Source organism: Ictalurus furcatus, chromosome 11 (genome assembly GCF_023375685.1).
Source record: "Ictalurus furcatus strain D&B chromosome 11, Billie_1.0, whole genome shotgun sequence".
Taxonomy (NCBI): domain Eukaryota; kingdom Metazoa; phylum Chordata; class Actinopteri; order Siluriformes; family Ictaluridae; genus Ictalurus; species Ictalurus furcatus.
This window is the reverse complement of record NC_071265.1, coordinates 19,600,762-19,615,223: the sequence shown is the minus strand read 5'-3', so window position 1 is coordinate 19,615,223 and position 14,462 is coordinate 19,600,762. Positions and strand designations below refer to the sequence as shown.

Genomic DNA, 14,462 nt, shown 5'->3' with positions numbered 1-14,462 from the left:
ATGAGACAAAAATATTATACTTGGTCATTTATTTATTGGGGCAAATGATCCAATATTACATATCTGTGAGTGGTGAAAGTATGTATCTGTTGTGACCCCCTTGTGCAGCAATAACTGCAACTAAACATTTCTGGTAACTGTTGATCAGTCCTGCACAGGGTATGAAATTAGCACCCGCTACCACAAAAATGCAGGTGAATTGTCAGCAGTGGCCCATTTTGGTACATTTCTGATACAGCAGTGGTACATTTCTCACACAAGTAGGGCTTACAAAAATAGATATCTAAATTTGCAGAATTTAGTTGTACTCATTCCTCCCTCAATGTTCGTGAATACCATAGGCTGTACAAACATTAAACGTCACTTTGAAAGCGGAAGCAAAGAAAAAGCAAAAACCCGTAAGTGTGAAATTGGCTAATTGTCTGTTGCGTTCATAAAATAACTCCCGCCTACCGGCTTGTGAAAACACTTATTAGCAACATGTTCATGTTTTTCTGGAAGCTTGTAAAACTTTGTAAATTTAAATAAAAAATGTTGAGTGTTTTAAACTTATTTGAATTTAATGAATATGTGTGCAGATGACTTTTTATGATTAAAAGTTCAAAATATATCCTTTTGTTTATATCAATTATATAATTTAAAACAATGTTGTTAGCTTTTGTTTTTCTGAGGTGGCTGGTAGAAATTCTGAGTGGCTGGTAAAAAAAACCCATAAAAATATAAATTACCAGCCATTGCTACAGGTAGAGGAAAAAGTTCATTTCAGACCCTGGTCCTTTACATTGACGTAGAGGAATTCTAGCCCATTCCTCAGTACAGAACAGCTTCAACTCTGGGATGTTGGTGGGTTTCCTACCATGAACTGCTTGCTTCAGGTCCTTTCACAACATTTCTACTAGATTAAGGTCACGACTTTTAATTTTATTCATTCTTCTTTAACCATTTTTTGGTAAAACGGCTTGAGTGCTTAGGGTCTTGCTGCATGCCTCACTTTCACTTGCTCAGTTCAAATGTCCTGACATTTTCCTGAAGAATTAGCTGGTATAAATCGATGATGGCAAGCCATCATGGCCCAGATGCAGCAAAACATGCCCAAATTTGACAAGACACAACCTTGACTAAGTGTGACAGTCAGAGTTATTTATAAATACTATGGACTGTATTATTAGAATAAGTATGTTACTTCTTTAATAATTGATTCACTGGTCAAGAAGGCTTTTATTATCTTGATTTTATTACTTATTCATGTCCCTAAACCACAATTGCGCAGTACAAATAGACACTGACAATGAAAATAATCACAGTTCACTGTCAACACTTGTAAAATACAGTGGATTATGGACATCTAATTAAATTACAAAATCACAGAAATTAGCTTTAAAAACAAAAAACAGGCAGTCTAATTATCATTATAATTCACATAAAAAAACACGAGAAAAAGACAATACATAGTAAATTCACTTGTGCCTATGTGATTTTAGGTACATTACCTCTGAGGCCTGACATTTACATGGACTTGCTAGGAGATTCCAAGCCTGTCTATGCAAATCCATCTAGCAACCACTAGTGTAAGAATGGAAAACCGAATGGGCACTAGGCTGTATGGAACAGCTGAATAAATCCAGAATATTGTGCGACAGATGTATTGGGGGGGGGGGGGGGGGGGGGGAGAGGAGTGACTTTACAATGTAAACATAAGGATTACCAGACAGCAAAATGTTGCATTACTCTCACTGAAATGGTCACATGGCCCAGCTGGGTGAGAGGATAAATCCGCTTCAATTTTGTGAGCTGAACATTGCAAAGCACTTCAACATGCAATAGCAATGTGTGTTTAGTAATTTTCCAAATGTATTCACCATATTAACAATCACAAAGATCTTCATTATTTCCTAAATCGCAGTTGAAAGCAGCAATCAGATCAATTCTCCAAAAAGGGACAGAAGTGCTAGAGATACATGCCTCTCATGAGATATCTCATCTCATATCATTTCCTGTACCCATGACCTAAGCCACCATCATCTTTCCTTTTTTCTCTTTCTTTCAACTTACTGTGGTTAAATCCTATATGAGATCTAAAAAAACCAAAAGCAATCACTAAAAGGTAACACTTGAGTGCACAATGATCCTCCTTATTCATACAAGGTATAACACAAAGCATAATTTATTTTTTTTTTTTAAAGAAATCCATTTCACAGTACCAACTTAATAGCAGTGTAACACAAGAAACCCAATAAAACAGAAAACATGCAAAATATAAAAAGGTTCAAAACACAGATTTCAAGAATTTATATATTTATATATATATATATATATATATATATATATATATATATATATATATATATATATAAGGATTGTTTTGGTCCTTGTCCCACTATGGTACTGCCGATTTATCTAAGAAGTCTAGGTTTGTCTAATTTGAACCAGACGTTCAGTTTTTGCAACAGCATTTCAATTAGAGTCTCTACATTTCAAGCTGTGTCTACTGGCAGCTTAAGTGCAGTTACGTACAAGTACGGCTTTATTGCAGTGTAAGTAGAGCACCCATCAGCCTTTCAGCAGTAGAATATACAGATCATATTTATCAGCATTTTCACTGTTTATAAAGTGGTCAAGATTCTTTCTGGTAATTGAATTTATTTTACAGTGTGTAACATCCCTGCAAGTTTAATTCACTATATAACTATATACTACTACTGTATTGGCATGGTTCTATTCATTCAGTGGCTCCAAGCTGATTTCTAAATTGCTGGGATGCTACACACAGTGTTTAGCTTATTCCACCCATTGTAAACTAATTCCTATCATCAAAGCTTTGCTTAATTACAGTACAGAATGAACTGTGTGTGGGCTATGAGTGTATAAGTACCTGGGATGCCTTGTCTTTAACTCTACAGAGGTCAGTGCAACATTTTGCTTAATTTCCATTGTTTCATAAATACCATAAAAACAATGGTGAAAAATTTATGGCATGCTATATAGGAGCACTATATATACATAGTTTCTTGTACCAAAACCAGGTTTTGTTAAACATATTACATCACATTTATAAAAACAAATACACAGAAAAAAATTGGTCAATTCTTTGAAACAAACAAAAAAGCCACATGAAACATCTGGCAAGTTTTGATTTAAAGTTTATACCTAACACAATTAGGCTAATTGTGGCTTGGAAGAAAATAAAGAACTTGTTGGCACACTTTGAACGTGTGATTTAATAGTTCAACCCAACAGTCGGAGCTGTCTCTCACAAACATACCAGCAGAAGTCAGTATACATCATTCCTCCATCAAGTATACTCAATTATATTTATTTAATCTTTTTATCCTTAAACTTACATTATTGGCCTGTCGGTAATTGCTGCAGGGAATCTGGCCTGTTTTCTACTTCCTTATCTGGGAACGCTGCCTGGCAAGTCGATTCATGAAGCAGCATGTTACCATGGCGATGATGACCGCGCCCACAAACAGGGCAGAGGAGACACCAACTACCAGTGGTATAAGAAGAAGGTCCATAACTAGGGAAAAAAGAGAGAGAAAATGAATGCTAACAACAGAACCCTATACAGCAGTGCAGCAGTTCAGACTGTCTCTTATTGGCAAACATTTATAAACAATAGTATAGCAATGATGCTCACTAAAACTGACTCAGTGTCAGTTTGTGAGATATCCACCAAAATTAATCAAAGCAAATAGCTAATATTTTCCATAATCTCTCACTTTCATAAGGTCTCTCTCTTTCTCTCTCTCTCACACACACACACACACACACACACACACACACACACATAAAGGCTTCACAGTAAAAAACAAAACCAAAAAAGCCACCAATATATTGTCTGAAGCGTGCCTTTTCTATCTGTAGATATATTCTCACTTTTTTTTTTTTTTTACCCACAATGGTTAGGAAACAGCTAAACTAACACAGAAGAACAGAAAGAAAGGGGAAGGAGAGATACAAGCAAAGCCACACAGTCACATGGTCCGCTTCTGTCCTGTTGGTATTCTATTTCCTTGAACTTACCTCGTGCATATAAATATACGTGTACCGTGGCTGACTCTGCCCTGGCACCTGTATTGTACCAGGCTCCATGGGGGTCTTGGGTCCATACTTCTGCCTGGCAATGGTAATCCCCTTGGTCATCCTCATGTGCTGAAAAGATGCGTAGTCTGTAGGTTCCAGCAGAAACACGGTCAATGCTCAATTCACTTCCATTACTGTAGATACGAGACAATCCATCATAGGTCAGTGTCGCAAGGATACTGCCTTTGGCATGTCCTAGGGGCATGTCTTCTGTCCCATCCAGCTCCCGTTTCTCCTGCCACCACTGCACTTCCACCTGAGTGGGGCCTGTGATCACCACTGAGACATTACAGAGCAAGGTGACGGTGCTCCCGCGTTTCAGGAGTGGCCGATGTGGTAACTCAATGACTGCCAGTACACTCACCTCTGTCCAAACACAGGGAGAATCAGCATTTTAAACTTAGGCTCCACACTTGCAACCAGTCTTTAGAGTATGTAATAGCAGAGGAATTACATGACAACCTCACACCCTAATATAATGTTTTTCAACCCAATAAGTAAATGTAAATGCTTTAGGTATACATCTCTACATTTAGGTATACACTCTACACAAAGCAAAAAGCAGAACTGATATTACTGGATGAGATAGCACATGATGCCCTTAAGAGGCAATAGATATGTGAAGAATTTTTTTTGATGCCCTTAAGAGGCAATAGATATGTGAAGAATTTTTTTTTTCGAGGATGAAAGCTGGCTTATAAGTTGGTTTTGCATGCCACTGTATCTGGTCAATTTTAAAATGCTTTGTCATGGTTTCGCCTCCCGAAGTAGCAAAGAAGGTCTATCACAAACACTAACCTTTAGTCCTGAGGCTGACCATAACACCTTCAGACCTCTGAGTAAGTGTAGCAGGGCTGGATGGTGCTGGACTGAGCTGCCCAGCGTACACACTCACAGCACAGCGGTACTGTCCAGCATCAGCTGGGTGCGCAGAGAAGCGTCGCAGAGAAAATCTCCCCTCTGCCCCCTTCTCCATACTGCCCCCTCCTCCATTACTGATGTCATCGCCCCAGCTCACCACTCCGTTGGGGCTCATGCGGGCCACCTCCACTTCCACTCCTCCTGCTGGCCCACGCCGCAACCACTGCACCAGCAGAGCCGAGCGATTCCACGAACCCGCACCCGACACCAGACATGTGAGGGTGAGAGGGGACCCAGGTTGCAGTGCCACCTCACCCACTGGCACTGTGCTCACAGACAGAGTGTCCGCTGCAGCAAACAAGTATTACACAGGTATTATACACCAAAGCTTGCTATTTAAATAGCATTTTGCATGGTAACAAGATAGTGGTATAAATGACAAGTTGTGCTTTCAATGGTGCAATGATTTTTATAACAATTCCATCATGTGAATGGTATAGCCTTAAAGATACATGAAGTCGTGTGTTACTTTATAAGTAAAGTTTTACCTAACTATCTTGTTTTTTAACCCAGGGAACCTACAATCAGGAACCCTATTAACTGTGAAAAAAATCACAGACCTCCTCAGTATAGTTCTGAACTTTCCACCCATGGAACCTTTTTTAATTTTTTTTTATTTTTATCAGTAATTGTCATTACATTTCTTTTGACATAGGCAAAACAACTTTGATAATGCTTGTGGCTTTCCACCACTATAACAAAATTAAAATAAATAAAAAAATCACAGAGTCTCTATTACACTTTCACAGACCCCACATTGAGAATCATGGTTCTACAGTGAGGGAAAAAAGTATTTGATCCCCTGCTGATTTTGTACGTTTGCCCACTGACAAAGAAATGATCAGTCTATAATTTTAATGGTAGATTTATTTGAACAGTGAGAGACAGAATAACAACAAAAAAATACAGAAAAACGCATGTCAAAAATGTTATAAATTGATTTGCATTTTAATGAGGGAAATAAGTATTTGACCCCTCTGCAAAACATGACTTAGTACTTGGTGGCAAAACCCTTGTTGGCAATCACAAAGGTCAGACGTTTCTTGTAGTTGGCCACCAGGTTTGCACACATCTCAGGAAGGATTTTGTCCCACTCCTCTTTGCAGATCTTCTCCAAGTCATTAAGGTTTTGAGGCTGACGTTTGGCAACTCGAACCTTCAGCTCCCTCCACAGATTTTCTATGGGATTAAGGTCTGGAGACTGGCTAGGCCACTCCAGGACCTTAATGTGCTTCTTCTTGAGCCACTCCTTTGTTGCCTTGGCCGTGTGTTTTGGGTCATTGTCATGCTGGAATACCCATCCACGACCCATTTTCAATGCCCTGGCTGAGGGAAGGAGGTTCTCCCCCAAGATTTGACGGTACATGGCCCCGTCCATCGTCCCTTTGATGCGGTGAAGTTGTCCTGTCTCCTTAGCAGAAAAACACCCCCAAAGCATAATGTTTCCACCTCCATGTTTGACGGTGGGGATGGTGTTCTTGGGGTCATAGGCGGCATTCCTCCTCCTCCAAACACGGCAAGTTGAGTTGATGCCAAAGAGCTCCATTTTGGTCTCATCTGACCACAACACTTTCACCCAGTTGTCCTCTGAATCATTCAGATGTTCAATGGCAAACTTCAGACGGGCATGTATATGTGCTTTCTTGAGCAGGGGGACCTTGCGGGCGCTGCAGGATTTCAGTCCTTCACGGCGTAGTGTGTTACCAATTGTTTTCTTGGTGACTATGGTCCCAGCTGCCTTGAGATCATTGACAAGATCCTCCCGTGTAGTTCTGGGCTGATTCCTCACTGTTCTCATGATCATTGCAACTCCACGAGGTGAGATCTTGCATGGAGCCCCAGGCCGAGGGAGATTGACAGTTCTTTTGTGTTTCTTCCATTTGCGAATAATCGCACCAACTGTTGTCACCTTCTCACCAAGCTGCTTGGCAATGGTCTTGTAGCCCATTCCAGACTTGTGTAGGTCTACAATCTTGTCCCTGACATCCTTGGAGAGCTCTTTGGTCTTGGCCATGGTGGAGAGTTTGGAATCTGATTGATTGATTGCTTCTGTGGACAGGTGTCTTTTATACAGGTAACAAGCTGAGATTAGGAGCACTCCCTTTAAGAGAGTGCTCCTAATCTCAGCTCGTTACCTGTATAAAAGATACCTGGGAGCCAGAAATCTTCCTGATTGAGAGGGGGTCAAATACTTATTTCCCTCATTAAAATGCAAATCAACTTATAACATTTTTGACATGCGTTTTTCTGGATTTTTTTGTTGTTATTCTGTCTCTCACTGTTCAAATAAACCTACCATTAAAATTATAGAATGATAATTTCTTTGTCAGTGGGCAAACGTACAAAATCAGCAGGGGATCAAATACTTTTTTCCCTCACTGTAAGCCATGTTTAATCTGTATGAGGATGTAGTCACTGAATATAAAGAATATAAAGATACAGACGTCTGTGCTTAAAACTGTATACAAAAGCATAATAAAACATTATAGTATCTAGGGAGGTACCAATTTGGTACCAAATCTCAATATCTGGGTAAACTAAACCTGAAACTAATCACTAACCAGTGAATCCTCACTGTTGAGTGCTTTTTTTTTTTTAAACAGCACCTGATTCCTCATTTATGGCTAACTAGCCTATATAATTTTGTGTTGACACGGAGACAACCCACATGTTCACATCGAGGGATTTTTGAAAGCTTTTGAATAATATGTTTCTTTTTTCCTCCCACAGATACAAAGCTTAAGCTTAAGATCCATCCATTTTCTGAATGAAAACTGTCTTGAATCAGATATTGGAACAGACATGACATATTACCCAGTCACAGACAGGATGCTTTGCTGGGTGGCAGTATCATATCAGAGCACTCAAAACAGGATCTACTGAAACTGAGAAAATGGAAAAAGTGCTAATCTCATGATGTCATCCTCCTTGGCAACCTTTGCTTAATCTGTGTCTGGAAAGTCAGCTTTAAATATATAAAGCTTCAAAACTGTCTGTCCCTCAGTGGTGAAATGAGCCTCAATTTGGACAGCAGAACCCATCACTATCTTCAAAAAACAGTTAAAGACCAACCTCTTCCGTGAACACTTAACTAACCCCAAACTTGTCCCCTGGTTCCCCCTTTAAAAAATCTGCACTTAAACTGGCTCTTACACTTACACTCTGTGCATTTTGCTCCTCTAGAATACAATTATAAATCTTGTATAGTTGCACTACTTGTATTGTTCTCTGCTTGATATATTGCTTTGCTTGTATTTCCTCATTTGTAAGTCACTTTGGATAAAAGGGTCTGCTAAATGAATAAATGTAAATGTAAAGCAGCAGTGGTAATTGGACCAAAGTGCTTGGGTTTTTCCAAGCACTATTTGAAAAGTAGATTCGTCAGTGAAAATCAGAACAAGGGGGTAGGTGCTGTAACATCTTACCAAGTGGTTGCACGGAGAGGTTTCCCAGTTCCATGGTCCTCTGGGCGATGCGTTCCCATTGGCCTGATGGGTCCAAGACCCACTGTGCTGCCTCACAGAAATACGAACCAGAATCCTCCAAGGCCAGCATGCTTATCTTTAGAATGTAAAGGTCCCGATCTTCATCTCCACTTCTCTTCTCCAGAGAAATCTCACCATTATTGTACCTCTTCTCATAAGAGCCTCCCCGGCCAGGGGTTACACGTAGCTCACGGTCGATGGAGATGATTTCCTTCAGATTGTGGCCCAGAGAGCCAGAGTCGGTGCTGCCTCGCATCCCAAACGTGACAGACAAATGTGTGTGCTGCGCTGACTGGACAGAAGCAGCGCATGTCAGCTGAAGCTCTGTCCCTTCTATGACAGGCTGGCCAGTCAGAATGCGAGAGTGAGTTATCAGCAATGTGTCTGGTATCACTGTAAACAGTAAACACAATAAGATATAACAACTATATAACAAAAAAAATAAGACGGCATAAATGGGTATTTTCCATTTTGAATTCATGTAAGCTACCTTTGACAACCACAGCTGCATTGTAGCTGCCTTGGTATCGTGTGTCAGTGCTTGGTGTGTAACACTCATAACGTCCCTGATCTTCTGGACGAAGTCTCTGAATCACCAGTCTGGCTTTGTCACCCGAGTCCCTCTCCACCCGGACCTCGCCTGATTTCACTCGCTGCAGGTAAGGGGCGTAGGGAAAGCCTCTATCTCTAGTGGACACGACCCCGAGCTGCATTTCCGCTGCAGTCTCACGGAACAAGAACCATTCAAAGTCCTGTGTTCTTGGACCCTCATACCCTGAAACAGTGCAGGGCAGAGACATGGAGAACCCTGCTACACGGTACAATGGACCTGGTGGAAGAGTCACCTCACGACACACAACACTCTGGAACTCTGTCAGATTGAGATAAAGGAGGGTCACAGAGTGAATGAGTGGGAGAGAGAGAAGGAGAGACAGAAAAAGAGAGACATGTTAGTGCACCCTTTGCATATTCACTGTAAGAGGGAATAGAAATAAAACATATTGGTTTATCACATAATCCACAAACAAGCTGACAGATACCAACAATAGGATCGGTTACTGTGTGAGACTTAGGACTAGTCCACACAAACAACGGTAAATTTGAAAACATGACTTTTCTTATACTTTTTCAAAAGGTGCTTTTGTCCATCACAAACGTTGCATTTTTTTTGATAACGCTGTTGATTGTCATGTGATCTCCCCAGTTCCAAGATAGAGGAACCATGTTGTTTCTGTTTGAAGTATTTTCCTGCTTTGCACAAGCAATGCTGTGGCTTGCAAGAAAGTGTTTTAAGTTTATGTTGTCAAAAATGAAAGGCAGAAATTATGTAATACTACTACTACTACTACTACTACTACTACTACTAATAATAATAATAATAATGTGTCAGACACCCAGTGTGCATGCCTAGTATAGCATTTTCTACTATTTTTGTGTTTCATTGCTGATGGGAAAATTTTGGAAATTGGAGAGAAATAGCAAAAATCCAGTATAGCGCATTTTAAATTTACTAGCCCATGTTAGTGTGGACTAGGCTATTATCAAACCTTTCTAAAATAAGCCAAACACTTTCAAAATCCAACAGATAAAAAGCATACCAGTACTATTACTCTCTGATATCTGATAACAGTAAAGAAATAATGCACCTCATTAAAAAAAACTGATAATATTTCTTAAGATCTTAAGTTTGTGTAAAGCTTGTGTATTTACATATTTAATATGTACAAGGTACATATGGTATAAGGACATGCATATTTATGACTGTAGCCAAAATGGGGCTTAGTTCGGTTTCCCTTAGCCTGCTTCTCGACTCTGAAGATACATTTCAACACTAAATTTCACCTGATGCTTAGCGCCTGACTTGGCAGCCCAAACCACAAAGCAAGTATGAACTGTGCATCTTAACAAGGGTGCTTTATGCTAGTAGTAACTTGTGCTGTTATCTTCAGAGTACACTGGTAACCAGTTATGTCAGACCTACAGCTGCACAATAGGTTATTTGTGTCAGCCTGTAATTGGGACGGATAATTCACCAATGTATTTTAACATATGACATGACCATACCATTGACTCTTCTGCAATATATAGCAGTGTAACCACAATACAGGAGTTTATCCACACTTGTAGCATACTTCCTGCCATTTATAGAATGCTAAACCTTTTTTTTTTTAATGCTACATTATCAATTATTTTGAAAACTGTCCAAAAAAAAAATTCACACACTTGTACTTCATTAAAAGGTCAAATTTAAATGTCTGAATGTGCCCTAAACCTTTTCTTGAAGTGTTTTCACATATAGTTAATTTTAACAGAACCAAACCCGGTTCACTTAAAGTGAACCAGAAAGGTTACCAGACGAAAGCGACCTCAGTCCTTTTGGTGTTCACAATATAGTGGACTCAAAAAAGAACCCGGTTCTGTTTTTGGTCCTCTTCAGCAGGTATAGCAAGCCTGCAGGTACACATGTTGAAACGAAATGCAAAGCAGACCAGGACCTCATTGCATTCACACATCGAACCACAAACGGACCCACAAACCCTCCTCTGGAGGTGGTCTGAGTATGGTTCGCTTTTGGGTCCTTTTAGTCTGAGATCACTCGGTTTGTTCACATATACACGCTGAACCGCTCCGAGAGCATTTGGAGGGCTCAAACAAACTAGGTGTGAAAACACCCTTAAACTTCCCTTTACCGATAACTCACATTTTCCCAAATGTAAACACACAGCTCTGTTTACACGCTGTCATTATCAACTACTCCTTATCTGGAAATACAGTCTGTTTGCACATGCGCACATTTCAACACTGTGAACCTGTTACTTTAATTACAGGGCAGGTGGACAGAGGCTTTACACACAAACTCCATGCACATAACCTGAAAAACAAGACTCACTCATCCCCTACCCTCCCCACCTTTTAAATTTGCCCTGCATAAATATCATTATTATATTGTCTTATGTAACAGGATATGTAGCAGCTAGTTAAAATAACGTTAGCTGTGCTAATAGACGAAAGACATCTATTAAACTCACCTCAACATGTCTTTTACAGTCATTTAACCCACTATGGGGCAATTGTGAAATCACTGCTGTCGTTGTTTTTTTTGTTTTGTTTTGTTTTGCCCCTACTCTCTCTCTCTCTAAAAAAATTAATTCCAGGATATTGTAAATAATTTCAGGTAGCCTCTATTACAATGCAGGAGACTCCTGGAACTTCCGGGAGAGTTGAGGTGTCTGCTGGTGGTCTTGTGTGTGTGTGTGTGTGTGTGTGTGTGTGTGTGTGTGTATAAAGTGCTTGGGATGACATGCAATGTGTCTAACGCTGGGTCAGGTTTCCTCCCCCACCCACCCGTACTCCGACAAACCACGCCGTGTAGTTTATCCTCTAAACTGGAGCGAATCTGTCGGAATACGGGTACAGTCAGGCTGCTAAGCGGATAATGACAGAATTAAAAGTGCGACCACTAGGCGGGTGTGACAGAAAACCATCTTAAAGTGACTGGTCTAGATCTAATTATAACTCGTATAACCAGTACAGTTAGTGTGTAGCAATACATTACATTTCTTCCCTGTGCAGTGAACTGATGAATGTTTTGGTTTATGTTAAAAGATTGAACGCTGCACGACTTTGTGAGCCCGCTTTGGCTAAAGTTATATTGTAAAAGTGAATCTGTCAGATAAAACCAATCACATCAGAGTGAAATACCCAGCTGTACATGAACATGTAAACACTGACCTGTGAGTTACATTCAGAAAACAGGAGTGTGTATAAAGTGTTAGAAATCAGATGAGATCAGACTCACCCCACAGCAGAGCCATCAGCACTATCCTCCACCACAGTGCCATCCCGCTTCCCAGTATTCCCATTCACGCCAAACTGGTTTCCACAGCGACACACATAGCCACTTGTTTAGTCTATATTCACGCCTGGTTAAGAGACCGCGTTAAAAACACATACAGCACTAAATCAACGCGCTAGCTAATCCAACTCGTATATTTACACAGAGAGATAACGATTGAGCTCTATTTCATCCAAATACGCTCATGTCACAACGTATATGTTTATGATTCAATATATAAAGTCTAGATTATAACATCCTTTAAAGACGTTATATAGAAGTAATTCTCCTGTGTTAATATTGCTGGTGTATTCAGCAGTTCGTCTTCTCTGGTGGTGCGTTGGGCGGGTTCAGTTAAACTCTCCCTGCTGTGGCTGCAACGCTATTGGTCAGCACATAACCGACAACCAATTTAACCAATGGGAATCAAGCGTGATGACGACACCGCTGCAGTTGGCCATAGAAATCAGACGGGATGACGTATGTTTCATCCCAGCTCTTTTAAGCGGGCTCACCACGCCTTCATTCATACTACACAGTGCTTCAGTAACCTTAGGCCTTAATTGTTGTAAAATTGTTATACTGCACAAGCTGTTATGATTATTATCACAAATATATAATATATCATTATTATCAGAAAATTCATGTATGAATCTTATTAGTTCCATATATGGTTATTAGCACTTTCGTCTCACAACGCCAGGGTTAGGGGTTTCGATTCCTGCCTGCCCTGTGTGTGTGGAGTTTGGATGTTCTCCCAGTGCTCTGGGGGTTTCAGTTTCTCTATTCCAGTTTCATCCCCCAGTCCAAAGACATGCATAGTAAGCTGATTCCAAGTGTGAATGTGTATGTGATTGTTCCCTGAGTTGGACTGGCACCTCGTCCAAGGTGAACCCTGCCTTGTGTCCGATGCTCCCTGGGATAAGCACCAGGTTTCCCATGACCCTGAAGGATAAGCGGTATAGGAAATCGATGGATCTTAAGCTCAAGATTTGTATCTGTTCGGAAAAAAAGAAACAACTTATTCAAAAGCTTTCAAAAATCCCTGGACGTGAACATGTGGGTTGTCTCAGTGTCAACACAAAATTATATAGGCTAGTTGGCCATAAATGTGGAACCAGGTGCTCCAGGTGCTGTTTAAAAATTCACGGGTAAATGATTAGTTCCAGGTTTAGTTTCATATTTGTAGAGTGGATTCAGGTAATGTGGGATATCAGGTAAAGTGAGACACTTTCAGATCTGTGAGCCTATCCCAGCAATACCAGTCGTATGACCCTCACAGGACACCATTCACATTCACATGCTCATTCACTTCTAGTGCAATTTATCTTAGCCAATCCACACAATGACATGTTTTTGAGAGGTGGGAGGAAACTGGACAACCCAAAAGAAACTAACGTAGACACGGGGACTACATGAACACAGACTCCATACAGACGGTAATCAAAGCTCAGGATCAAAACGGGGAAACTGGAGCTGTGAGGTGGCAATGCCTGCGACAAATAGTGCTGTCATGAAACAATTTGATTTGTCTGTCATCACCAGATGGGTGGTCTCCATGTGGCCATATGTGGACATGTGTTTAGTGCAAGCACATTGTGGGTTCTATGTTTGCTGGCATGTTGCCATTTTGGTTGGGTGCAAGCGAATATTTTCTTTTTGCACTCTCTTGCAATTTTTGTGGTCATAAATTAATGGACACCTCACAACTCCAGGGTTCTTGGTTCGATTGGGTTACTGCCTTTGTGGAATTTGTGTGCATGCTTGTGTTTGGTTTGTCACTCTAATGAAAACTCTAATGAAATAAAAAAAAAGACCCTGATGTTCATACTGAAGATCCTTTCAACACACCCATAAGTATTGTCTGACCTTATAGCATAGTGTTGTTAAAGAGTAATGACTCATAATCGCAATATTCTGTGTCACTCAGAAGAGGATGGGTTCCCTTTTGAGTCCCTTTTGAGAAGGTTTCTTCCTTTGCTGTTTCAGGGAGTTTTTCCTTGCTACTGTCACCTCTGATTTGCTCATTAGGGATCTAAATTTAAATCTATATACATATTTCTGTAAAGCAGCTTTATAACAGTCCACTGTTAAAAATACTATATAAATAAAATTATATAGAATTGAATTGATAT

General features: G+C 40.2%; 1 protein-coding gene across 1 annotated transcript; it reads right to left on the bottom strand.

Moving 5' to 3' along the window:
* Positions 1-2,361: 2,361 nt before the first annotated feature.
* Positions 2,362-12,853, bottom strand: igsf8 (immunoglobulin superfamily, member 8). Its single transcript, XM_053636930.1, has 6 exons — positions 12,292-12,853; positions 8,983-9,363; positions 8,433-8,885; positions 4,885-5,295; positions 4,027-4,452; positions 2,362-3,520 (listed from the first exon to the last, which is right to left on the bottom strand). Exons 1-6 carry the CDS (start codon positions 12,353-12,355, stop codon positions 3,387-3,389), a joined length of 1,869 nt encoding a protein of 622 aa, XP_053492905.1. The 5' UTR covers positions 12,356-12,853; the 3' UTR covers positions 2,362-3,386.
* Positions 12,854-14,462: the final 1,609 nt, after the last annotated feature.

Coding starts and splice junctions, on each gene's coding strand:
- igsf8 (XM_053636930.1), bottom strand. CDS start 12,355: ATGGGAATACTGGGAAGCGGGATGGCACTGTGGTGGAGGATAGTGCTG. Junction 9,364..12,291: donor GCTGATGGCTCTGCTGTGGG/GTGAGTCTGATC, acceptor TCAATCTGACAG/AGTTCCAGAGTGTTGTGTGT. Junction 5,296..8,432: donor CCTCTCCGTGCAACCACTTG/GTAAGATGTTAC, acceptor TGTTTGCTGCAG/CGGACACTCTGTCTGTGAGC.